We start from the raw sequence: 27873 nt of genomic DNA on the forward strand, positions 1-27873 counted from the left end.
CGCTTTTTTCATGTCATCAACATGTCAAACTTTTATTCATGCCAAGAAACGAATATAGCATCCACATACAACTGTATTTTCTACATAAAAGAAACGATAAACACTTCAAACAAAAGGGTGAACACATTCATTCCTCACATGATTGGAGTAGAATTCAATATAGCATCATACTGTACATGTACCAGTGTTCTACGACGATTACTTACACCCTATAGCTCTCAGTAAATAGTGTACACGATCCTAACACGTGTTCTCTCTAACGTCGATACACAGAACAGATCCTGCTTAATTCTCTGTACTCAAAATATATAAACTTCTATTTGTGTGTACTGTGCTGTTAATCTCTTCTGATTGCACGCTGTAAAATAATGGCTTTTGAGTTTTAATATCTAGATCAACAGTACAGGCGAACTGCACGATCATTTGGTAAATTATCATCCGCTAGAGTCTCGCCACACCTCGAGTGCAGCTCTTGGCTTTTTAATAACAGCAGTTAGTTCTACATTTTTCAACAGCTAATCTATAATAAATAAATGTCCATTCTTCACAATAAGGTCCATGTTTCATATTTTTTCTAAAGTGCAGGAGTGACACGGATGGTAAAAGAGTAGATGAGCAGTTTCTTAACTACATTCTACCTAATGACTGTCTAACCAATCAGCAAAATAAGCTCTGAAGGACACAACAAAGCACAATACCACAGAGAGAACAAGAGGAAAGGTTACCGCTATTTCTGTTGTCATCCGTATGGAAGAATAGGTGACGAATGGGCAGATCGGTTGGTTTTCGTGTGTTTCTAGTGCTGTGGCGTTGCTGACATCGTATCTACTCTAAGATGGAGCTTTGAGTGAAACAAACGAGCATTGAGAAATAAGAAATCATGCAAATCTTTTTTAAATCATTATTTCTTGTGTTTCTATGAAATCAGAAGCAAGAAATGTGCCGATGCCGTCATCCTTTTCTCACCTTATGACACTGCATCACCTTTCTATCCAAGGTTTTGTTTTTTTCACCGATTCATCTGAAAATTATTCTCTCTCTCTTTTTATAACCCCCGTGGAGCATATTTGCAAAAACAATCCTGGTCATGCCATGAGGAAAAAGGGTAATATCAAAGAACAAAAAAGCGATTATACAGTCGCCTTCTTCTCCTGCTTTCGCTGTGTTGAGGAGCAGCAGCGTTGTTCTGTCAGTTGTTGTTCATAATCCACCAAGAGGCTGTTAAATGAAACATTAATATGCATCAGTGCTTCATGGTCTCTGCTTGAGCCAAACAAATGAGCAACAACAGAAAGAACAGCTTACGATTCACCACACAACACAGAATGCAGTATTCCCACACAGAAAACCTGCATTAACCCTCTGAACCAGACGCAGTTTTCTACTCCAGTAATGTTTTGACTCAGTCTGGGCTCATTTACGCTGCAATAGAAAGGCCTGTATCTCTATGGAAACAGCACAACCAAAAATGTCTTCTGTGCGGTTTGACAGTTACAATGCCATAAATCATTATTAAAGAAAATTACAATTCTTCGACTATTCATTTTTCAAAAAATGTAAAAACTTGCAACCAACATGTACAACATTTTTACCCACAGGTATTACAGTATTGGGAACAAAGAGGGCTCTATATACTATCCTAAACTATACTACATGTACATATACATACACTCACCTGCCACTTTATTAGGCACACCTGTTCAATTGTTTGATAACACAAATAGCTAATCAGCCAATCACACAGCCACAACTCAATGCATTTATTCATGTAGACTTGGTCAAGACAGCTTGCTAAAGTTCAAACCGAGCATCAGAATGGGCCAGAAAGGGGATTTAAGTGACTTTGGACATGGCATGGTTGTTGGCCTGAGTATTTCAGAAACTGCCGATCTGCTGGGATTTTCATGTACAACCATCTCTAGAGTTTACAGAGAATGGTCCAAAAAAGAGAAAATAGTCATCTTCTGATGACTACTTCCAGTAGGATAATGCACCATTGTCACAAAGATCAAATCATCTCAAACTGGTTTCTTGAACATGACTATGAGTTCACTGAACTCCAACAGCCTCCACAGTCACCAGATCTCCATCCAGTAGAGCACCTTTGGGATGTGGTGGAATAGGAGATTGGCATCATGGACGTGCAGCCGACAAATCTGCAGCAACTGTGTGATGCTGTCATGCCAGTATGGACCAAAATCTCTGAGGAACATTTCCAACACTTTTGTTGAAAGTACACCATGAAGAGTTGAGGCATTTCTGAAGACAAAAGGGCATCCAACCTTTTATTAGCAAGGTGTACCTAATAAAGTCAGATATATATATATATATATGGGAAATTTTATAGTTTCCCATCTTGTCTTCTAACTGCTCTGTCAACACAGTCTGCAGTTCAGCCTAGTTCGACAGGAATCCTTCAATATTTGTCAAATTACTGATGATTGTTGTTTTTCACAGGCTCTGCTTAGAACAAAATTTTTTTAAATGATATCGATGGATTAACTAAAATTTTTTTTAAGTTCAGGTTTGGTTAAGTTTTCCAATAGAACATGACACATTCAGGGCCCGTTAAAATGTCAAAAATTCAACAATTCTGTCTGTATTCTCAGGTTTTTGCTCTAACAACTGGTGCCATTTTGGCGACTTGATAAAGATTGATAAGATTTGTGGTTCAGAGGATTAAATGATTTTTTGCACATCTTAGAATAGCAGAAACAAACTGCAAATGCAATAACAACCTATTTCAAACTTGTAAGTTGATGTGGCAAACTTGTTCGCTACCTGCTGCAGATACAGACCAACATTATCCTTCATTAGGAACCATGTTTCTGTGCAATTCTTTGGTTATGATTCAGTTTCCAGCAGCTATTGGGGGAAATCTGGCTCTTTAGCTGCTAGTTACCAGCTTTATCTGGACTTTTAAATGTACATTGTTAATATAAAAATACTGATTACAGCAGCTTTACCGTTAGTCTATGGTTTTCTTAATTATTCTTCCAGAAAGACGAACTATGTTTATTTCATATTTTGAACCTCAAAAAAAAGTATGTGATAGAAGACCATTCTATTATCATTAATCAAATTCTACCAAATCACACTGGATTGCCATTTGATTGTTCTGTCTTCTACATTATCATCTTTTAATGAGCTGCTGCTGTTTTGATGTTGGTACCTGGCAGCAGCATGGTGGAGACCATTTCCGGCTGTTCCAGGGAGTCGATAATGCAGCGCTGGAAGGTCTTACTGATGGACGACTGCAGGTAGCTGAGAAGAAAAGGAGGGATGAAAAGAGATGAGAGTGCCATTTGCCCCACAGAAAAAAAAAAAGCTTCAAAAAGAGAGCGTGAGAGCAGCTCCGAGTGCTTTCGGTTCAGCTTGGAAATCCTGGAAACGAGCTTTAATCCTCCTGTTGTCCTCATTTACGGGCACCAAAAATATTGTTTCTTTGTCTGAAAAAAATCCAAAAAAATCAGCAAAAAAAATGCCCAAATTTCTGAAAATTTGCAAAACCTTCAGGAAGAAAATTCCAATAATTCCTTAAAAGTTTCCCTTAAAAGTTTTTTTTTTTAAAAACTCCCCAAATTTGGCAAAAAAAATTCTTATAAATATTTTCAAAAAAATGAGTAAAAATCTTCCCAAAAAATCCTAAAAATATCTAAAGTGATTACATATATATCAGTAAAACTTCTAATATTTTCTTTAAGAACATTCACATAAAAATCAACCAAAATCCAGCGGAATTCGCTGGAGTTTGGTTGATTTTTTGTGAATGTTCTTCAGAAACATTTTTAACATTATTTTTTTTCCACCAAAAAATGTTCAAAGATTTCCCAAAAATGTTGAAAATGTGGACATCAGAAGCTTCACTGTAAAAATATTTTTTTCCCACATTTTCAAACTTTAAAACGGGTCAATTTTGACCCGCAGGACGACATGAGGGTTAAATGCCACAAACCCTGTCTGAGCCTACCTCATCCAGGAGAGACGGTCCTGCCAAAACTCATACATGATGAAGCATGATCTGTCTGGCAGGTTCTGGACAGAAACGCTAAAAATAAAAAGAGAGAGAGCAAAAAGGAGGGCAGTGGGGGTTATCTTAAAGGTCTGGAAGCTATTTCATGTAGCTGTGTCATATAACAGAGAACCTGAGGCAAAAAACAAAGAGGCGACTAAAGGGACATACTGCAGGTTGTCTATCTGGCTGGTGGTGGCATCTGTGTAGATTTTGAGAGCTTGTTGAAACTGCTCCACATCTCTCTCCTTCACCGACATTTGTCTCTGGACCAGAAGGATGTTCTGGAGAAAATAATGCAATAATGTCAACTTTCCCATATATGCAATCATGGAAAAAAAAGATTAGACCACCCTTGTTTTCTTCCATTTCTTGTTCATTTCAACGCCTGGTACCACTAAAGGTATATTACCTGAAGAATACAATGAACACGACAAAAAATGCAGCTGATTCCATAATGCTTTATGTCCTATTTGATGTGCTTCAGCTTCATTGTATTCCAGGGTCTATAAGAGGACATTTCATGTCATCAGCAGCACATGCAAAGGTCTAGAGTGGTTTCCTGCTGACATTCAAGCCATAGCACAATTCACAAGTTGTCAGCTCTCACATAATGCCTAAAACTAAAGAATTATGTGAAGCCACAAAGGCAGCCATCATGAGTGAGAGACAGGTAGAGAAAAAACTGAATATCTCCAAGACAGCCGTTCATTCCACCAAGAAAAAATAAGCCCAACATAGTTCTACCAAACTGCTAGCTGGTCAGGAAACGTCTTTCTACCCACCAGATGACCGTCACTCATCTGTTCCTGTCAGGAATCGTCCTCAGACCTCCAGGGACCTTAAAAATGAGTGGACACTGTGGAGAAATGGGACTTGTTCAGCAAGGACAGTTGGAAAGCGACTTGTTGAAGCTGGTCTGAAGTCACACAGGACAGGAAGAAGCCCTTCATCAAGGAAAGACAGAGGAAAGCTGGTTACTCTTTGCAGGGATCATAAGGATTGGACTGTTGATGATTGGACTAAGGTTCTCTTCAGGGATGAATCCAGTTTTCAGTTGATGTCCATCCAGCCAACTTACTGGTTAGGAGGAAGCCTGGAGAAGCTACAAACCAGACTGTCTGCCCCTACAGTAAAACATGGGGGTGGATCAGAGACCATCTGGGGTAGTTTCAGCCTGGATGGAACAGGGTGAATGAACCAGGTCATGTTTGGGGCTACTCTAGAAAACAGTCTTCCTCCATCAGCTGGAAAACTCTTTCCTGCCTCCAATGACTGGATTTTCCAACAAGACAAAGTCAGTTAAAGCCTGGATGGAGAACCAGAACATTGGAACCATGCCTTGGTTGCTCAATCACCAGATCTAAATCCAACTGAAAACCTGTGGAAAATCATTAAACACAAAAATGGAGAACCACAAACCCAAAAACAAAGCTAATTAGTCTGAATTAGTGCAACAGGAATGGGCTGCTGTGACAGCAGAACAATGTCAGAAGCTGGTGGAGAACATCCAAGATGCATGACTGCAGTCATCAGAAACAATGGTTATGAATCAGTACTAACTCCTGTGTGGATCATGTGACTAAAACAGACAGAAAAGAAAACATGGAATCCTAAATGCTGTTTTTGGCAGAACAATTCCATAGATAATGATGGAAGAACTGAAGGGATTTTGGTTGTTATCAAGAAAACTAAAATGTCTGATATCAACTCAAACTCTAATGAGCTATTTTTGGTATCATTATATTTATCCAAACAAATGTACCTTTAGTGGTAGCAGGCATTAAAATGAACAAGAAATTGAAGAAAACAAGGGTGGTCTGATCATTTTTTCCATGACTGTACAAAAGATTTTTTCATATAATATTAAGCAGATGCTGGACTCACCGATTTATACGTCCCTGCCAATGTGTCTTCTTTGAGAGGTTCGAGATGTGGACTCTGAAAATGGGGGCATCAATATTTCAGCAGGACAAGAATTAGCAGCAGAAACCTTCTCAGCTGAGTCGGCCTCCAGTTACAGTCTGTCACAAACCATTGACTCTCACAAGAAAGAGATAGGCATGTTGACGTTAACCCTCCAACAGCCCAGAGTTATAATATATTCTCATCTGCGCGGCCGAGATAAGAAAATGTAATTATTAGCATGTTAACAGACGAGCTGGATATCCTTGAAGCGCTGATGTCTATCCTTGGAAAATGCCTCATTTATATTTTCAGCGGGACATTTTAAATGTGATAAGTGCAAAATTAAAAATGACATTAAACCCAGCAGAGCACCCAAGAGCTAAAATCTTCAGACAAATCAAGATATCATGCAGCAGCAATGCATCAATATCTGCACATTTTCCCCTACAGTGTCCAGCCTGAGTGGAGCAGAGTCTATATTGACACTGATACTTTATGCATGATATTCAGTGTGTGCAGCGCAGCTCGGCTTTGCTCTTTGTATAAATCCTCCTCTGTTGGATGCCTTCAACTGCAGGGCCAGCTCTGCATATCTGCAAACTCACAGCCAGGCTTCACATTTTTAACTGTAGCAGCTGAGCCTGGAGTGAAACGCGATCCTCCCCAAGATACCACCTCCAGAGAGCAAGCTTTTGGCTGCAAATTCGAGTCTTTCTAGCAAATTAAACTCACTGCGTTGATGAAATTATGTCGCCACTTAAAGGGTTTAAACTCACGGATGAGATTCCTGTTTTTTTCGCGTTATGGCATCAACGCTTCAAGCTACTATTTGCTCTGCTACAAAACAATAAACCAATATTCAGTGAATCATAATCATTTGCTTTCTTGCTGAGAGTTAAATGAAAAGGAAGATATCATTATTAGCTAAATAGGAAGCTAGAGTCAAGCTTTTTTTTTTTTTTTTTTTTGACATAAGCCAGGGGTGTCAAAGTCATCTTAGTTCAGGTTCCACATTCAGCCCAGTTACATCTCAAGTGGGCCGGACCAGTAAAATCACAACATAATAACTGATAAATCAGGACAACTCCAAATCTTTCCTTTGTTTTAGTGCAAAAAAGTACAAATGTTCACATTTTAGGAATTATAGTTTTACAAAACATCACGAACAACCTGAAATTTCTGAAGAAAAATAAGTGCAATTTCAAAAACATGCCTCGGTTTATCATTTCCATATTAAAACCTATAGATCACAGTTTATCTACAAATTCACAAAACATTTAGTCTCAGATATCTGGAACTGAACCATAGAATATTTTACTTCATGATCAAAACGACAAAAGTCAGAAAAAAAACAACAAAACCAAGACAAAATATTATAAAAACAAGACACAAAGTGACAAAAAATTGGACAAACGACACAAGCAAGACAAAGAAAGACACAAAATGACAAAAACAAAACAAAGAACACAAGCAAGACAAAAAGGAAACAACACGACAAAAATGAGAAAGAAAACAATAAAAACATGAGATAAACAACAAGTCAAACAAAAAACAAGACAAAAAAACTAAAACAAGGCAAACTATTACAAAAATGAGACAAAAAATGACAAAAGAACTATGAGCAATCTAATATTTAACTTTATGATCAAATAAAACTTGTCATAGTCTAGAAATTATTTCAAATTTATAGTTTTACAAATTTACAATTTGCAGTTAATGTCTTCTCTGGAATTTTTGCACTTTAGTCGTCACACAGATCGGATTGGACCCTCTGGAGGGCCGCTTTTGGCTCGCGGGCCGTATGTTGGACACCCCTGACATAAAGACTACAAACACACTGAGAGAAACTGATTTTATACAAACCTCACACTCCAGTTTGTCTATGAGTTCCTCCAGTTGGTTGATCTGGGAGCCCCAGTGGTTGTCTGGTTCCACACTGACCCCTGAACCCAGAAACACAACATCGGCACAACATCAATACAACATCAGCAAAATGTCTGCACAACAGCCGCACAACTTCAGCACAACACCTGCACAACATCTGCACAACTTCAGCACAGCAAAGGACGTCTTAGCAATGATCATTTATCAGTAAAGCAGTGCAGTATTTTATTTCCGATGGAATCTTCCCCGTCTAATCTCCACCGGTCCAGACGCCTACCTGTGGTGAGCATGCCAGAGTAGGGGTCGGTGGGGGAGAGACACATGTTCTTCTGGATGCGTCGGCTGGGCCGTTTGGGCATCCTCTGGATGGGCAGGTCCTCGGGCTTCTTCAGCGTCCTCCTCCCCGTGCAGCCGTGGTCGTGGACGGCCTCCATGGCGCAGTCCAGGGACGTCTGGAGGGACTGCAGCTGGGTGGAGGTTTCCCTCAGCAGGAAGCGCGTCACAAACTGCCCCAGCACCGATGAGCCCTGGTACTCCTGAGGGGAAAGAGTGAGTGTGCTATACAAATAAAGTCATTATTTCTATTATTATTATCCTATGAACAGGAAAGTGCGATTTTATTGACATATATATATGCCTGGTGCCAGTTTTCAGAAACCTTTAATCTTCAGTGCAGCAGCTGCTCTGTTCTACTTGTGTTCCTCACAACTTAAACACAACTTTCCCAGCTCAGTTTTTGTGGAAAATGGAGTTCATCACCCTCACCGGCCCCCAGCGGTGCCACAAAGTAAGAGTTCAGGAGAAATGGCAGCGAGAGGTTTGGAAAAATGACCACCGAGCCGGTTGGAATCCACGTTTCTAAACACTCTGTTTTCTTGGCAGCGGAGAAGCTTCTCTACGTGACGAATGAACCCTCGGTCCTTTACGCAGTTCGTCCTGCTTTTTATTTTCAAGACAGATGAGCTGCAGCATCACAGCGGACGTTTTCATTTAATCTCAGAGCGCCACAGCAAAGCAGGAAACATTTCATTTTACTGCTTGTATTTCCAGGTATAATTAAAAGCATCATAAACAGGAGTTTGTGGAAGTTTTCACCTATTTTTTTTCCCTTCGTTTGGAGACTTTGGAGCCATTTAAAATGTTTATAGCAGGGATGTCAAACATGCAGCCCATGGGCTAAAACCGGCCCCCCAGAGGGTGCAATCCGGCCCTCAAAGTGTAAACTATAAAACTATAAATTTAAAATAATTTCTAGACCTTGACAAGTTGGTTTTTTTGTCTGACTTTTGTCATTTGTCTCGTTTTTGTCGTTTTATGTTTCCTTTTTGTCTCACTTGTGTTTTTTGTCTTATTTTTGTCATTTTGTGTTTTGCTTTATTGAGGTTTTGTATCGCTTTTGTCATTTTGTGGGGTTTTTTGTCTCGCTTGTGTTGTTAGTCTACTTTTTAGTCATATTGTGTCTCACTTTTGACATTTTTGGTCTTGTGTCATTTGTGTAATTTTTTGTGTAATTTTTGTCATTTGTCCATTTTTTTGTGACTTTGCAACTTTTTTGTCTAATTTTTATCTCTTTTTTGTTTTGTTTCGTGTTGTTTGTCTCATTTTTTTGTCGTTTTGTTTCTCATTTTTGTCATTTTGCATCAGATTTTTGTAGTATTTTGGCTTGTTTTTGTTGTTTTTTAGTCTGACTTTTGTCAGTTTGGTCATAAAGTAAAATACTACATCGTTCAGTTCCAGATAGCTGTGACTAAGTGTTTTGTTCCTTTGTAGACACTGTGATCTGCAAGTTTTAATGTCTAAATGATAAACTGATGCATAATATGGCAGAAATTTAACTTTTTTTTCTTAAGAAATTTCAGGTTGTTCATGATGTTTTGCAAAAAGATAATTCCTCAAATGTGAACATTTTCAGAATGTAGTTTTTTTTGCACTAGAACAAATGAACCATTAGGAGTTGTGGTTATTTATAGGTTATTTTGCTGTAATTTTACTGGTCCGGTCCAAAGGAGATCAGATTGGGCTGAATGTGGAACCTGGACTAAAATGAATTTGACACCCCTGGTTTATAGGATCAGTTACATCTTAACTGACTAAAAAGCTTGTCCTCTTCAGGGCTAAGAAAGCTTTTTTGACCAGCTAATAGCGGCATGAAAAATGCATGAGCTGCAGGAGGGCATGTGTCGTCCCAGAGAAAGATAAAGAGCCAGACGGGGAGACGATGTCGGGGAAGATGGATGTACAGAAAAATGAGATCAAACAGAGGGAGAGAAAAGTGTGCACCTGAGTGAATAATAGACTCGGATTGCTGGAGAGGAAAAGAAGGTGAAAAAGGAGGAGATTAGAGCAGCTGAAATATGGCCGTGGGGCGCTCTTATTTGGAGGACATCTGATGTCAGATCAGTTGGACAGCTGGGGGGGTTGTCAGCTTTAGTTACTGTCAGCGACATTCCACTGCTGCCTCCTAAAACCACCAGAAACTGCAGTGAAAATAAGCTGCATGCCACAGCCGAGCATTTTTCCGTTCACAGTCCACACCTGACTCTCTTCTCTTGCCAAACACAAGAAAAATAAACCTATTGGCTTAACATGCAGAGCAGTGTGACATCAACATAGACCGAGCTGAGCTATTGATTAAGTCTTAGTAGAAGTTCTCTGATGCTGATCTCTTCTGTGTGTGGATAAAACAACATGATTATACCCCTACTTGTCAGGGCCAGACGCCTAAATCCCTCCGATATCTCATGGAATATTAAGTTCTGCTCAACCAGAACTCATAACAGGATTTCACCAGGCTCTAACTAGCATGTTTCACAATCCGAGGCCGGAGATTTTATGAGATACAGATAAAAGAAACTGTGTGAAAGTTGCAGTCCTTTGAACTGAACAGCAACTCCAAAGTCAGATTTTTGTTTTTTAACTTTACAATCAGGATGTTAACTTGAAGGGAACATGTCGTCATACTGCTTACTGAATATTTAATGCCTTTCTTCAATAAACAGCAAAATAAAACACCCTGCCAAACGATGAAAGCGACGTGATCAGAAGATGAAAGATGGAACAGTTAGCAGAAGTAATGATGTGCAATAAGCTGCCAGAGGAGATCCTGTTCCCACATGAAGCTGATTTACATCTGAATGCTGCATGTCGCTGCACTGAGGTTGCGTTTAGATTCTAAATATACACGTTCTGCATAAATGTTGAAGGTTTACATGACATTTAGAGCTGTACACTCGCTTAATGGACAACAATCTGGATAATAGACTAATCTGGTTCTTCTGATAAGTGAACAAGATTGTCAGAACGTACCTTTTTGCACTAAAACAAAGGAAAAAATTTGGAGTTGACGGTCATTATGTTATGATTTTACTGGTCACTTGAGATCAAATTGGGCTGAATGTGGCCCCTGAACTAAAATGACATGCCTGATCTAGTTGCTAACACACACAGCATCTAGTAAATCCAGAGTTACCATGAAATAATCAACATTATTCATTTCATCTGTGAGCAGTTACATTAGAGAGGCTCTTCAGTGTTGGAGGCAACAGATTGCAGAGTATCGTATTACTGCAAACACGCTGCATTTAGCTGTAATGCAGTAACTTAATTCAGAAATCACATAACTGCAGAGATGTTATAAGGCATAAACTCAAAGGAGTCTTGAGAATTTTGTGATGCCAATGACACATTTTCCACCATTAATCCCCAAAAAAGCCAATTGTTTGCTTTGAAACAGCCGAATCAAGAAACATCCAGCCAATCTTGTTGTTGCACCGACTAAGGTACAGTGTAGATAAACGACACACATGCTAAGAATCAGTAGAATAGGGAAAAGACTTCCTAAACAGTATTTTATTGCACAGTCTACATTTTAAAGCAGGTTTTATCAGATTTGACTGGTGATTCTGTACATGTGGCTCTCTTCCCATTCATTTAGATGTTAGCGTGCTGTTATTAGCCCAAAATAACTGCCTGAAGGCATTTCCAAGATCGTTGCAGTCACTATTCAGTTCTCGTTCTGACTTTTACTTGGAGGCGGTGCAGCGTTCTGCCATCCTAACCTCTCAGATACGCAGCTAAGCCTTGTTCTCGCCTCGACGTTTTCCTCTGAAGTGTACTTCTGGCTGCTTTCCACCGACTTTACTGTTGACTTTGTGGTAATACTTTAATACGGAGCATAAAAGATAGATGTTGTGTACGTCCTAATTAAAAGAGGGATTTGTGTATTATCCGAGGCTTCACGTTATATTGCGAACTGACAATTAGGTGACAATGCTCAGTCGATAAAACCCAGTAATCCTGAGCCCACCAGGACCCAAACACCCCTCATATACTGTAAAAAATGTCTAAGATTTATGATAAAAATCTGCAAAAAATCTGTTTATATAACACAGAATCACTGTAAATAATCAGGAGAAAACTGTATTTTTTACAATTTTTTTCTTAAAAAAAACACATTTTCTACACTTGCAGTTATTTAAAGGAAAAACGCAAATCAGTACTGTAATTTTTGCATTTATTTCTCAAAAGAATTCAATTTTTCACAGTTAGATGTACATATTGTACTGGTCAAACTGATGCACTTTTGTGTTAATAACAGACATATGCTTTAATATTTATGACAGCTGTAAACCTGTCATAGCTAAAAATACATATATTTAATGTTAAATACACTAACTGTTGTGCTGTTACTTGAAAAATGCTGTAATACTTCTAATAGATTACACAAACTTTATTTTATATGGTATTTTCATGTAAATTTTCAAGTTTGTAAAGGTTAAAACTTTTTTTTAACAGTAAAATATGGAATAAATCACATTTTTTAACCGTAAAATCAACAGTGTCAATGCATTTCTTTACTGTAAACAAAGAAAACGTTCTGGCAAGCATTGCTGCTGGAACTTTATCGCAAAAACTTTTAAAAAACATTTTACGGTATTTATGCTGACTATTATTTCTGTTTTTAAGCTGTACTTTTTTTTTTTTGACACTCCGTTTTTTATTTATTCATTAATTTTGCACGTTATTTTACACATTAATGCCCTTATTTATGACATATTTGCACTAATATGTTACTAAGCTGTGTTTTTTGTCTTATTTCTCTCTTTTTTAAAATTTTTATTCTTATATTACTTGCTAGATTTGTATATATATTTATCCCTCTCTTTATTACGTCACTGTTGCACTGCCTGCTCTACGTGCCTTTTTAATTGCCCACTGGGGACAAATAAAGTTGTCTGAATCTGAATCTTATTTTTTCTTAAATGTACCATATTTCTGTATTCATGTTTAAAAAAATACACATTTTCACACGTTTCTGAGAGGAAGATTTTCATGATCCCAAGACATTCAGTTGTGAATGTTGTAAAACTTGCACCATATTGTGAAAGAGGATCAAATAAACGGCCGAAATGTTGTGTTCTCATAAACTGCTTTTCCTTTACTGGCAGACTACAAACAGCTGCCTTGTTTCTCACGTCAGAGAAGCCGTTTATAAAAGCCCGACTCGTTTTGTAAGAGTCTCTGAGTTCCTGTTTGAAAATGAACCGACAGTGAAGAGAGGCAGCAGAATCAGTCATGCCAGACAGTTTTCTTTTCTTCCGTAACGCCACAACAGCAGACTGATCTCAAAGACCTCTGACAGGGTTTCAAGCTGACAGCTGGACAGCAACAAAATAAGGCTGGGATGCTCAGATGCCTGCAAATTTTATGAAAGCTGGTTTTGCTACATTTCTATTAAGCCTCAACAGACAAAATTCAGCATGCGAGACGTCAAAACCGTCGTCACCCACCTCTCTAGTCTTATCCACGGCCATGACACACACAATTATCATATAAAGACACAAAATGACGAGAGACCCACAAAATAATGACAAAAAGCTGCAAAATGACCACAAAGGCACACAAAATGACCACAAAATGACAACAAAACATCTAAAATTACCACAAACAGACTGAAAACAGCCACAAAGGCGTGGAAAATGACCACAAAAATGCACAAAATGACCACAAAAAGACCTAAAATGCCCACAAAACTGTCTGAAAATGACTAAAAAAGAAACAAAATTAGCATGAAAACAACCACAAAAACACATAATATGACCAGAAAAATGCACAAAATGACAAAAAAAATTACACAAAATTATCACAGAAAAACACAAAATGACTCAGTGAGACAGATAATTATCTTATAAAGACACAAAATGACGAGACACACAAAATAATGACAAAAGTTCCAAAATGAAAACAAAAATGACCACAAAACACCTACAATTACCACAAACAGATTGAAAACGGCTACAAAGTGCCGTAAAATGACCACAAAAATGCACAAAATGACCACAAACAGACCTAAAATGCCCACAAAACAGTCTAAAAATGACTAAAAAAAAGAAACACAATTAGTACAAAGACACACAAAACAACCACAAAAAGACACAATATGACCATAAAAATGCACAAAATGACAAAAAATGACATAAAATGACCAGAGAAAACACAAAATGACACGGATAATTATCATATTAAGACACAAAATGATGAGAGACACACAAAATAACTACAAAAAATTGCAAAATGACCACAGAGGCACCTAAAATTATCACAAACACACTGAAAATGGTCACAAAAATGCACAAAATGACCACAAAAATGCACAAAATGACCACAAAAATGCACAAAATGACTATAAAAAGACCTAAAATGGCCACAAAATGGATTGAAAATGACCAAAATGTGGTGTTGCTACATTTCTATTAAGCCTCGACAGACAAAACTCAGCATGCGAGAAGTGAAAACCATCGTCACCCACCTCTTTAGTCTTATCCATGGCCTTCAGAATGGCCACGTTCAGCTTCTCCAGAGCAGAAAGGACGTTAACGTACTCTCCCAGATGAGGAGTGAAGTACTCTGGAGGAGAAAAAGGCTCGTTAGTCGACGCTCTGTGGTGTTTTCCACGAGACGGTAATAAATCAACGTGGACAGCGATGACTTTAATTAGATTCAAAGTTGTCTGGCTGAAGCTGTAGTCACATTTTAAGCACTTTGGTTCAGTAACAGAAGCCAAGAGCAACAAGTAAAACCAAGAAACCTCATGTCTATTTCTGGATTATATGCAGAGTTTTAAGTCAGTAAAAAAAACAACAAAAATGACACATTTTTACCTGAGAGTTTGTCGATGTCCAGGTTGCTGTAAGACGAAGACAAAATGTTAATTAGAAAAGATGTCACTGAGAATCCTGAAATATTCCTGTCAACAACAATAAACCCCAGCCCTGTCAGCAGTTCCATTATGGGACTTAATCTAAAAACCATCAGAGCCCCAATAGCTGCAATTTGTAGCAAAAATTCCTACTCCTTCTTCAAGTCACAATCAAATCTTAACTCGCAGACGCGACACTTATTCAGCGTGACTCCCTGGATGTCAGAATAAACACAAATCCACCAAATTCACTGTGACTCAACAACCATGAAAAAAAACACTCGACACATTCCAGAGCTCGTCAAAAAAACATCACGTTTTTCAGTTTTCCTAAATATTAACTCTCTAAATCCTAAAACCCAAAAGCAGGGTGGAAAAATGAGTCTATCAATATATAATAGCAGGACTTTTTGTAACATAGTTGACACTTTTGCTGTTTTCAGGTCAAAAATAGGATTCCATTTGATTATGCCGACTTAAACAAAATGCAGTTTTAATATATTGAAATGTTAAATTCAAGCAAAACTGAAGCATTTACTGCCTCTACAGTCATAAATATCTGGACATGTACACCAGCACAATGGACCTGACTGTCGTAATACCTCCACCGTTCACCTGATTTAGATGTAAATAGCCTCAAATTAAAGCTGAAACTTAAAGCACATCTTGGTTGTTTCATTTCAGATCCATTGTGGCAGTGAATGGAGCCAAAAGTTGTGTCAATGTCCAAATATTTATGAACCTCACTATGTTCTGTACGTGCTACAGAAATGAGGTTGAGCTTCACATTTAACCCTCCTGTTGTCCTTTTTTTTTTACCAAAAAACATTGTTTCCTTGTCTGAAAAAATCCAAAAATTCAACAAAAAAATTCCCCAAATTTCCGAAATATTGCAAAACCTTCAGGAAGAAAATTCCCTTAAAAGTTTCATTTTCAAAATATCCCCCAAATTTGGCAGGAAAATTCTTGTAAATATTTTTCAAAAAATGAGTAAAAATCTCCCAAAGAAATCCTAAAAATATCTAAAGCGATTCCATATATATCAGTAAAACTTCTAATATTTTCTTTAAGAACATTCAGAAAAAAAATCAACCAAAATCCAGCGAATTTCGCTGGATTTTGGTTGATTTTTTTTCTGAATGTTCTTTAAAAAAACATTTTTTATTTACATTTCTTTTTTTTCCCACCAAAAAATGTTCAAAAATTTCCCAAAAATGTTGAAAATGTGGAAATTTTCACTGTGAAAATATGTTTTTTTTCCACATTTTCAAACTTTAAACCGGGTCAATTTGACCCGCAGGACAACACAAGACGTAAAACCACCTGACGGCTCATTCTTCAATATATAATTTCTCCTTTATCACAAGTAATTCCCTCCTGTGTATCTTTTAATTGTACTAATCATTTTTCAAGTGACACAGGCAAGCGTTTACAGTCTTATCTGCTGCACATTCTCGGCTTTCACACCAGAATCCAGGCTCTGTATGAATATTGACCTAATCTCCACTGAAGTGTGGTATTGACATCTCATTGCGAGGCGGCAGGGGAGCAGGAGGGGCTGCAGATGGCAGCAGAACTGGAGGACGTCCAGAAGGAAGAGGAGCTTACTCTGTCTGCTGCCTGTCGATGGAGCGGTACAGCTCCTGCATCTGCTCGTCGGTGAGGATGCCGTCGGTGAAGTACGACTGGAACTCCTCCAGGGACAGCTTCCCGTCATCTGAAGGGAGACAAACTCGTTAAAGTCGCACCTCACCCAAGCCTGGAGTGTTTTACCACCTTAATGCAGAGAGCATCCATACGACAGAGTAATGGAACGAGGCTGCTTCAGCTTCACCACGCTAATTTAATCCAAGTGATGAGTTTAGAGGCGCTGCTGCAAAACAGATATTTCTTATCAGCAGGCAACAACAAAAATCTTTAAGTGGCTCCTTAAACTGAGCTGAAAAGGTCTTTCCTCTTATCCAGCTGCAATACTGCAATAAATCTACATAATAAAGCTGAAAATACAGTTTCTCAAGTAACTAACTAATCTAACCAAGTGCCACGTGTTCTTTTCAAATGAGACTTTTAACCCTGTAAAACCCACCGTTGTACAATACAATATCAGTTTTAGTTTTATATATATATATATATATATATATATATATATATATATATATATACACACAGTATAAATACACTGTGGACAACAGCAATATAACGTGGTTTGTGCAGTAACTGTAAAACTACAAGATCAAAAAGTGCAAAAATTGCTGTACAGATTTTATTCTGGTTTGAGATGCTGATGATGTGATTTCAGTCGGATTTATGTTAACATCAGCCAGTGATGCTGATGTTGTTCAGTCTTACAGCAGATGGTATGAATATTAATTCTATTAGCATTGTATTTTACAGTATATTTAATCTAAAAATAAAAGCACATAATGTCCACAGGTGTCAAAAATGTTTCAGTGAACCAAAAATGATTCTGCAGCTGTTTAGATGAAGCTATTTATCAAGTACAAGTGGTAAATACTCTCTTGTTTAAGCACTAAAATGAGAGGATTCCCTACTTGTCTTTGTCCTATGTGACAGTAAATTCAGCATTTGTGGAGTTTGAGCTGCTGATTATCTGAGGATGTCACCCAGGGTTTGTCAAAATTACTTTTTTTGTGTATTTTTCATAAAGAAATTAAATGAACTGAGTAAGCGCTACAGCAGTCTGAGCTGGTACCAATTCATGTTGTAATTTTGTTGCTCAAGAATTAAATTTTAAACAGTTTTGCAATCACATGAACACAGTTTTCATATCAAACTGATACCTTCATGTAATGTGGCAGCTTCTAGCGGATTTTGCAAATCAAATCGGGGTAAAAAAAAAAAAAAGGTTCAAGGGCTTGTTTTGGCAAATCTAACTGGAGCAGGATAACTTCAATTTTGCTCTGATCACACTGAAACCTCCTGAGACCCTTTTAATCACATCATCTGTTCCTTTATAGGATCCTGTTCAGAGCAGGACGTGATCGATGTGCAGGAAAGTTCTGTTAGCAAACAACAGTCAGGTTAAACCCAGCTGGAAGGTGAAGCTGTTGAAGGACAAAGAATCATAAGTCCTTCTTTAAACTTCCTAGTAGAAAAATCTTGTTGCACACTATGTAGGAGCAAACACAATCTGTTGCGTCTGTGAGTCACGCTCCAGTTTTCTCTGTCCAGTTTTCTTTTGGTTTGGATTCACACCCGAACACAGCTCAGATGGTGCATTATGCAAGTGTCCAGTGTTTCTCATAGATCAGAGCTGCTGGCAACGCACAGTGTTTGTCTCACAAACTAAAGGACCGTATTCTGTCCAGCACGTGCTTTTAGAAGATTTCACATTCACTCCAGATTACACCACTTAATATGCACAAACGAGCTCCAGCAGCACTGCAGAACAGTTTGCAATTCATATCCTTACTAAGGGCCTGAAAAACAATCTACTGCTCAGAATCAGCTAAAGGGTCAATATATAATTGTGGGACTTTTAGTATAATGATTGACACTTCTGCTGTTTTCAGGACTGCATTGTGCCAAGTGTAAAGTTTGGTGGAGGGGGGATTATGGTGTGGGCTTGTTTTTCAGGAGCTCGGCTTGGACCCTTAGTTCCAGTGAAAGGAACTCTGAATGCTTCAGCATACCAAGACATTTTGGACAATTCCATGCTCCCAACTTTGTGGGAACAGTTTGGAGCTGGTCCTTCCTCTTCCAACATGACTGTGCACCAGTGCACAAAGCAAGGTCCATAAAGACATGGATGACAGAGTCTGGTGTGGATGAACTTGACTGGCCTGCACAGAGTCCTGACCTCAACCCCATAGAACACCTTTGGGATGAATTAGAGCAGAGACTGAGAGCCAGACCTTCTGGTCCAACATCAGTGTGTGACCTCACAAATGTGCTTCTGGAAGAATGGTCAGAAATTCCCATAAACACACTCCTAAACCTTGTGGACAGCCTTCCCAGAAGAGTTGAAGCTGTTATAGCTGCAAAGGGTGGACCCACGTCATATTGAACCCTATGGATTAGGAATGGGATGTCACTGACATTCATATGCGAGTCAAGGCAGGTGAGCAAATACTTTTGGCAATATAGTGTATATCCAGTGGACTTCAAAAGTCCCTCAGTTATATATTGACCCTTGGGTTTCTTGACTCTTCTGGCAAGTAAACATTGACTTCATTATTGAATTAACCAAACCTGATCAGAAAATGTATCATTTTAGAAGGAAGTGACGGCCAGATTTGTTCATCAGCAATAATTTCGGTTAACTATGTCAAGCAAAAACAGAAAACATTTGTTCTGTCCTCTTTCTGAGGTGTAATTTTATCCTGTCAGTTTCATACTATTGTAAAAACTGTAAAAATGACCGGTTTTCGACAGTTATGCAGTATTTTCCTACAAAACCACGGTGTCCTAAACTACACATTCTCCTCCACTCGTGTTCCAGGAACATCTCTCCCTGAGGGAATCCTAAAGCTGGTAAAACCAAAGCAGCACTAATAATTCATAAATCCCATCAGCACAATTCAAGAGAATATGAGCAGCAAGAAGAGGAGGCCATAAATAACCTCCATTACAGAGAAACCTGGGGACAGGATTTCAACTCAAATATAGATTTTTATTAGTATTTTACAGCATACTTAGTGGGAAAATAAAAGCTCTTGCTGCACATTTTGCCCACAGGTGTCAGAAATGCAACTGATTTGCTAAATTTTTCAAGTACAAATGTCAAATATTTTGTAGTTTCAGCTCTAAAATGTGAGGGTTTTCTTTGTCCTATACAACAGCTGATTGAATATCTTTAGATTTTGGGCTATTGTGTCACTGACAGCTCGTAAAAATCGCTTTTTTTTCCTGTGTTTTATAAAGAAAACGACAAATTTCAAAGTATCTGTTCTTGCAGTTTGAGTTGGAACTAATTGGTTTTGCAATTTTGTGGCTTGAAAATGAAATTTGATAAACGACAGATGGATGTTTGCCTCTCACTAACCACCGATAATGTTTCTGTCTGGCATCTAGAGCACGTCACTGCATCCTGGGAGAGTCGGCTGCTGCTTTCAACCGTCTCCGCTTCGGCGTCGAACGCAACAGTAATTAAAATTACCACAAGAGAATGAGTACTTGAGACCAAAACCTTGCAGTTATCGACTAGAGAGGCGATCCAGAAGCAGCTCATGCAGTCAGACGTCACCTTTCTGGAACAGATTTCTGTTTAGAATCAACAACAGCAGCAATAAAATGATGGAAACAGATCAAGTCGAGCCACTTGTCTGTGAAATAAAACTACAGCCTTCAGTGGGTTTGACAAATTGCTTGACTTAAGGTTTTAGCACAAACAATAAAATGCAAATTTAGCTTTTGTTATGAAAGTCTCCTGCAGGCAAACCTGAGACTTATCACACGAAACAAAACGCTCTCCTCCACGAGAGTTCTTTTCATTTCAGAGCCTAATTGCTGACTTGTGAGTCTTTTTGTCGTTTCATTCTGGTAACAAATCAGAGATGCACTGTCAAATGAGATCGGAATATTGCTGATCACACTTTCATCTCATTCCATCTCTGAGCTCAGTGGGCTGTTGAGTAAAAGCAGGATGCGCTTTATTGTTTCTCTGCTGTTAAAAAGAGAAAAAAATGTAATTCCTCATTACAATAGCAGAGAGGAGTGCAAGGGGTTGGTAGCCAGGCCTCATTATGTGGTAAATTCACAGCACTCGAGGCGTTTTATATGGCAGCCTACTCAGCGCTGATTGGAAGGAGGCTCTTTCCTCTCGGGTTCACGATTCAGCGAGCTGGAGGAGATGAGAGCTGCCATTAGAAGATAGCTAACACAAACATACAGCGGAGGCGCCTTGTTTTGCTCCAACTCTCATCTTTTTTCAACAAAAAGTGAAATATAATAGCTTCATGGGAGCGCTGGAGGGCAGGAGGTGGAGCAGAGGCTTCCAAAACTGCATCTAAACACTGAGATTTAATTGAGTCAACATCTATTTCTGTTATGACGTCATGTATCTGTTGTGTTTCACCTGCTGTGTTGTTCTGCTGATGTACAAAAGCACTGAAGGAATAGAAATCCACCCATCCGTTCCTTCATCTACAGCAGGGGTGTCCAACATGCGGCCCGTGGGCCAAAACTGGCCCTCCAGAGGGTCCAATCCGGCCCTCAAAGCGCAAAAATTACAGAGAAGACATTAACTGCAGATTGTAAATTAGTAAAAATATAAATTTAAAATAATTTCTAGACCATGACAAGTTGTTTGGATCATAAAGTAAAATACTAGATTGTTCATTGTTGCTTTGTGTCTCGTTTTTGTAATATTTTGTTGTTTTTTGTCTTTTTTTGTCTGACTTATCATCTCATGTCTTTGTTTTATTTCTTGTTTTTGTCATTTTGCATTTCTTTTTTGTCTCACGTGTGTTTTTGTAGATTTTTTTGTGTTTTGTTCCTTTTTTGTCATTTTTTTTGTCTTGTTTGTGTCCATTTTTTGTAACTTTGTAACTATTTTGGTAAATTTTTTGTTTTGTTTCATGCCGTTTGTCTCGTTTTTTTGTCGTTTTGTGAATAATTTTTGTAATATTCTGTCTTCTTTTTTGTCTTTTTTGTCATTTTGATCATGAAGTAAAACACACTATGGTTCAGTTCCAGATATCTGTGACTAAATGTTTTGTTCCTCTGTAGACAGTCTGTGATCTGGAAGTTGTAAGATGTAAATTATATTTATCTGATACTGGCAGAATGTACTTTTTTGTATTAAAACAAACGAAACATTTGGAGTTGTGGTTATTTATCGGTCATTATACTGTGATTTTACCACTTCAGATTAAACTGGGCTGAATGTGGAACCTGAACTAAGATGAGTTTGACTCCCCTGATCTAAAGTTTCTTCACAACAAAGACAGAGCATCTTTTTATGGGACCATTCATAATTCACAGAATGATTTCTCTCATTGTATCTCCATATCTCCACATGAGACAGCCGAGACAACCCCTGCACAGCATCACTGCAACATTAATCCTGCTCTTACGCAACACGTTCACCGTCCTCCTGAGACGCCATCAGAGCATTAATCACTCGCCTCTTTTTGCATTTTACATTCCATTAAATGGAGTCGCGAACGCATGAATAGGAAATTAAGAGCAACAACATTTCCTCTTGTTTGTCTGCGCTGTTTTCCAAGCTGAATGCTGCTTCTGTGTTTCCCTCTGAGACTTTTAGAGGGGAGGGTTTGCTTTGAAGTGAAGAGGTAACGCTGTAACATTAATCAAATGAAACAGTCTGCAGGGGGAACTGCATTAAATTCACATTTAGTGGAAGTCTCATGCGAATTTGTATCATCTGAAGTAAAAATGTGGTTTTCTACAGAGGAAAACAAAGCCAAGGAAGCAACAGCTGAGGCCACTAGGATTGTAGATTATTGTAGATACAGTTACATTGCAATTCGTGCAAGAAATATTCATGGTTCCTGCTGCTGGCAATGCACCAAGATGAGCAATGCCTGCAGGGTGAGTTCATCCAGTCAAGTTCAATCACGCCACGAAGCCTAAAAGATGCAGCTCCACCTGACCTTGGGTATTTATAGCCTTTTTAAGGAGAGCAAAGCAGTAAAACTGAAGGATCAGTTCCACCAAGGCCACATAAATCCCAAAACATGCCGCCTGTCTGAACCGAGCCATCAAAGCTGCAGCACACACTCATGTCTGCAATCACCCCCTCAAAGAGATTTTAATTGAGTTTTAACTAGCCGTGTCATCCAATTAGCTGTGTGTTTTCCTTACTCACCATTTTTGTCTGCCCGGCGGAAGATCTGCAATAAAAGGAGAAGATCTTGTTTAGGTTTTTGAAGCTGGAGTTGTTGCTTAAATGACACACACAAAAAACACAAGGATGTACATTATCTTCATTCAGACAGTTTAGATCAGGGGTATCAAACTCATTGTAGTTCAGGGGCCACATTCAGCCTAATTTGATCTCTTGTAAAATCACACCATAATAACCAATAAATAACAACTCCAATTTTTTCCTTGGTTTTAGTGCAAAAATGTTCACATTTAAGGAATTACCTTTTTACAAAACATCATGAACAACCTGAAAGTTCTTTTTAAAAAAAAGTTCTATTTCAGTAACATTACGCCTCAGTTTATCATTTCCACATTACAACTTCCAGATCACAGTATCTACAAAGGAACACAACATTTAGTCACAGGTATCTGGAACTGAATAATATAGTATTTTACTTTTGACTCAAAACAATAAAAAAAAAAAAAATTACAAAAACGAGACACAAAACAACAAAAACGAGAAACAAAATGACAATGATGAGACTAACAACAAAAGTCAGACAAAAAAAAGACAAAAAACAACAAAATCAAGACAAAATATTACAAAAATGAGACAAAAATGACAGAAATGAGACAAACGACACAAAATAAAAAAAGAGAAATTTTGACAAAAAAGGTGCAAAATGACAAAAAATTGACAAAAACGAGACAAAAAAATGACAAAAATGACACAAAACGACTGCAAAAAAAGACAAAAAACACAAGCGAGACAACAAGGAAACACGAAACAACAAAAACAAGAAAAAACCTGACAACAAAAGTCTGACAGAAAAAGACACAAAAACAACAAAAGCAAGACAAAATACTGCAAAAATGAGGCACAAAACAACAATGAACAATCTAGTATTTTACTTTCTAATCAAAACAACTTGTCATGGTCTTGAAATAATTTTAAATTTATAGTTTCACAAACTGACAACTTTTCAGTTTGTGAAACTAATGTCCTCAAATTTTTCCACTTTGAGGACTGGATTGGACCCTCTGGAGGGCCGGTTTTGGCCCGCGGGCCTCATGTTTGACACGCCTGCTTTAGATGTTCAGCTGTAATCTGGGATCAGTGCAGCACAAATGCACATAAAGATGTTTGGAACAGGAATGACGCAGGAACATAAACATGTGAGGTGATCCATCTGTATAAGAGCTTTTTCCTCTTTCTTTAGGCACTGGGGAACATTTAAGAGGTGCTGTAATTTCCTCATTTCAATAACAAAAGCGACAGGAGACATCTCAGGGAATGAAATGCTGACATTTGTGAGCACCCAAGAGAAGCTCTGGAACGACAGCTTTTATGTTTCTTTCCCTGCAGCCACTAAAAACGATCACACTGCTCTGAGATATCCCCCAGTTTTGTAGGGAGAAAAAGCCCCACAAAATGTGCATTAATGTACCATCTTTGGTATTTCTAGCCTCATCACCGTGGAACACCAGATCTGTGAGGAAAAAGATCCATCTGTGGAGCGCGAGGCGTTCGATCAGAGTGACACCTCGTTCATTTCAGCTTCTTTCTTTTTTTTTTTTTCACCCCTCGGTCACCATCACGAGGACCGAGTGGTGGACCAGCAGCTGCTCCATTAACTCCAGCATCAGACTGAAGCAGTAAAGTCACATCCAGCTGTCACCTTTCAAGCACATCGGAGTGTGAAAGCCTCGATACGCTCGGCTCCCATTCAACTCATCTAAAGCATCCTCCTCCATTCAACACACATTTACTGAACCTTAACTGTAACAGAGAGAGTAAAAAATGCACTGAATTTCTTAGGCTGTTGGAAACTGTTCAAGTCATCCTTTACAAATCATGTGAGCTCATCCTGAAGACTGTATCGCTCCAAAAGTTGCAGGCATCCAAGTGGTTTGCATTCATTTTTGTGGGGTAAAACAGCATCACTGGGAATCTGATGTCCTTTAATGCTGGTTTTACAAGCTAGATTCAAGAGAATTTGGTTCTTAATTGGTAGCTGCTTGGATATGTGACCAAAGTTTTACGTTTTAAATGCAATCCGACACTGGAAATTAAAGAAGTATCAAAAACAACTGTGAAGAACACTCATTTCTGAGGAGATAAAGGCTCAAAACTAAAATTAAATTAAAGTATGTGAGTTAAAACAGCAAATATTAATTACCCTCTTTTGATTTCTGTCTATTTGAAGTAAACTACAGATAAGATTATTTGTTTCAGAAAAAACACAAGCAAGACAAAAAGGAAACACGAAATGCCAAAAACAAGAAACAAAACAAAATCTTCAGACAAAGGACAAAAGTCAGTCAAAAAAAGATAAAAAAGACAAAATATCACAAAAATGAGACACAAAATGACAAAACTGAGACACAAAATGACAAAACTGAGACAAGTGACACAAAACAAAACAGAGACAAAAAATTTGACAAAAAAGTTACAGATCGACAAAAAAAATGGACAAAAACATGACACAAAACGACCACAAAAAAGACAAAAAACACAAGCAAGACGAAAAGGAAACACAAAACAACAAAAACAATAAATAAAACAACAAAAACAAGACAATATAGCTATCAATACAAAAACTCTGTTTTACCAAAAATGGGTCCAATACTAAGTTCAACAATCTGAAGATCACTAAATAAGGTTATTTGTGATCTAAGCTAGAATTAAATGGACAAAACCATTCCAAACAGTGGTTGGATCACATTAAGGTACTTTCATGACGCCTGTAGGCAACGATACAACACTCAAACCTCTCCAGACCACAGAGAGGTTCATCAATCTAAGACACCTCAGAGGAAAAGAATGGGAAGCAGCTCCATAAAAACTGGAAAACAATCAGGAGCAATAAACTCTGGAGAAATCTGGGTGGGAGATTACTGGCCTTTATTTCTCCTTCCTGTTATGTGGGAGGCTGGTGGCGTCCCACAGAGCTGCTGGAGATCTTCTAAAAGCAGCACATGGACGCTGCTCGGTCAGTCCTCAAACATCTACAGCAGATTATTACCTCCAAAAGAGCAGCAACACACTTGTCAGGAATGTTAAACATTCGCACAACTGTGAGTGTGTTAAACCAAGCAGCGAGTCCTTCAGCTTGTCAGATTCAATAGATTAACAGCCTTAGATAAATAACACAAAAAGCCTCCTCAAGAGAGCTGTAAAGAACCTGAGCAGAGGTTGAAGAGCGCAGAAAAAGGCTCAGTTTCCTGTGAAAAGCTACAAACGTGAATGTGGCACAATTTAGCGGTTGAATTAAAGGGTGCAGAATAAGTGCAGTTTATTGACAACATGTGTGTGTTTGGACTAAAGACATCATAACGGCATTAAAGATGGAAAAGTTCAGATCCCGTTCTTCATTTTCTGCATGCAGATTAAATGAGCATCCATCAGCCACAGCCATAGGTTCAGTGGAGGAAAGCCTGTTTGCAGTGTGTGTAACTGCATTTAAACCAAATGTGCACTCGCCGCAGTCTAATTTCCCCTTTCGGCCAGCCAATAATCCGCCTCGCGGAACCTGAATTTAATTTACAGCCAGCTGTCAGGAAGTCTAAAGCTGGGAAATGATGCTACTAATACACTCTTGTTCAGTCTTCTATCATCTGGAGGGAGCATCCTCAGCAAAAACTGCCAGAATGGCTACAATATATATGTGCTTTAATACTACATGTACATATTTACTTGTTTTTATAGTGAAAGGAAAAGATTTCTTTTTGTCACACTGTGGCAGAAGAAAGATTCAGGCAGTACAGTTGTGTTGTGGTGATATCCTGTAATAGCCTGAATGAATAATTTACAATAGGATCTTTTCTATTTTTAAAAAGGCATTTTCACTCACACTCTATGCATGTTTCATGCAGAACACAACCAGTGCCATGAATCTTATTGTATGAAAACTAGGAAACAGACAATTCCAAATGAAAAAAAAAAGTGAATTCAGGCATCAAAGCTGTTTATCAGATGGAGCACCTCCTGTATTATTGATGCACTAATGGGCATACACTCACCTTTCTTACATAATAGAGCATCTGACATGCATCACCTCACTGTGATCCATTCATATAAAGAAGAATGAAGGACAGATTCATGTTGTGCATTTGGGCAAAGACCCCCCCAAAGGTGGAAATGAGGTCTAAAAATGGATGCAAGCGTGCAGAAAATGAACCAAAGCTGACATGCACTGGATGAGAAACCCTTCTGCAGCTGCAACATCACAGAGTGTACTTACGTCCTGGAAGATTGAGACGCCTTGGTTCTGGTTGTGGTCGAGCTCCTGCTGCTTTCTCAAGTGTTCGTGTTTGGCAGACTGAAGACACATGGTGATGAGCTCCGTACAGGCCAGCATCTTGCAGCTTTCGATACGATTTTGCCTGTTTTCTTAGTGAAAATGGGGGCGAGAGAGAGCGAAAAAAGATTGTCCTGTGCGCTTGTGGAGAGGTTTGTCCTTGTCTGGGAGGAGGAGGATGCTGAAGGATGATGATGCTGCTGGTCCTGTGATCCAGTCAGGAGGAGATGCACCCAGCCTGCTGCCCTCTGCCTGCACCGTCGACAGAAGAGAGAAAAAAAGAAAAGAAAAAAAAAACTCTGCCTCCACACGACGACGATTCATAAAAGCCCGAGGAAAGAACGCACCATCTGCTGGTGAAAAGACTCACACCGTCAGAGGAACAGTTAATTACAGGGCTGGCTGACAGGGAGGGAGTTTAACAGAGAGAGAAAGCAGAACAAAGCAGAGAAAAGCAGCCTCTGTTTACCTCCTTGCTCTGTCAATACTCCAATTAAAGGAGCTGATGAGACCCTATCATGGCTGCACTGAAGAAGGACGTCAGTGCAAGAAAATGAGACATCTATTTGTGATTTTTATAACATTACATGGCATAATATTCACTGTAATAAGAATAGAAATATCTCTTTCAATATCCTCATTATATTCCTATAATATTTCTCCAGTCCTAAATGTGCCAAAAGACTCCATAGAGCCTCTTTCTTCTACTAACAAAAAGTGTTTATTATCATCACAGGGCTCATATCATTTCAGAATATAAACATCCAATCGCCTTCGCA

The 27873-nt window shown here is 38.5% G+C and overlaps 1 protein-coding gene across 1 annotated transcript; it reads right to left on the reverse strand.

Moving 5' to 3' along the window:
• On the reverse strand, window positions 1-27398 carry LOC111583482 (N-terminal EF-hand calcium-binding protein 1-like). The gene is made up of 12 exons (XM_023292616.3): window positions 27038-27398; window positions 22795-22819; window positions 16611-16719; window positions 14965-14990; window positions 14613-14710; window positions 8082-8340; window positions 7784-7863; window positions 5900-5953; window positions 4184-4296; window positions 3971-4048; window positions 3173-3264; window positions 1-1218 (listed from the first exon to the last, which is right to left on the reverse strand). Exons 1-12 carry the CDS (start codon window positions 27152-27154, stop codon window positions 1190-1192), a joined length of 1080 nt encoding a protein of 359 aa, XP_023148384.1. The 5' UTR covers window positions 27155-27398; the 3' UTR covers window positions 1-1189.
• Window positions 27399-27873: the final 475 nt, after the last annotated feature.

Source organism: Amphiprion ocellaris, chromosome 8, assembly GCF_022539595.1.
Source record: "Amphiprion ocellaris isolate individual 3 ecotype Okinawa chromosome 8, ASM2253959v1, whole genome shotgun sequence".
In the NCBI taxonomy this organism is placed as follows: domain Eukaryota; kingdom Metazoa; phylum Chordata; class Actinopteri; family Pomacentridae; genus Amphiprion; species Amphiprion ocellaris.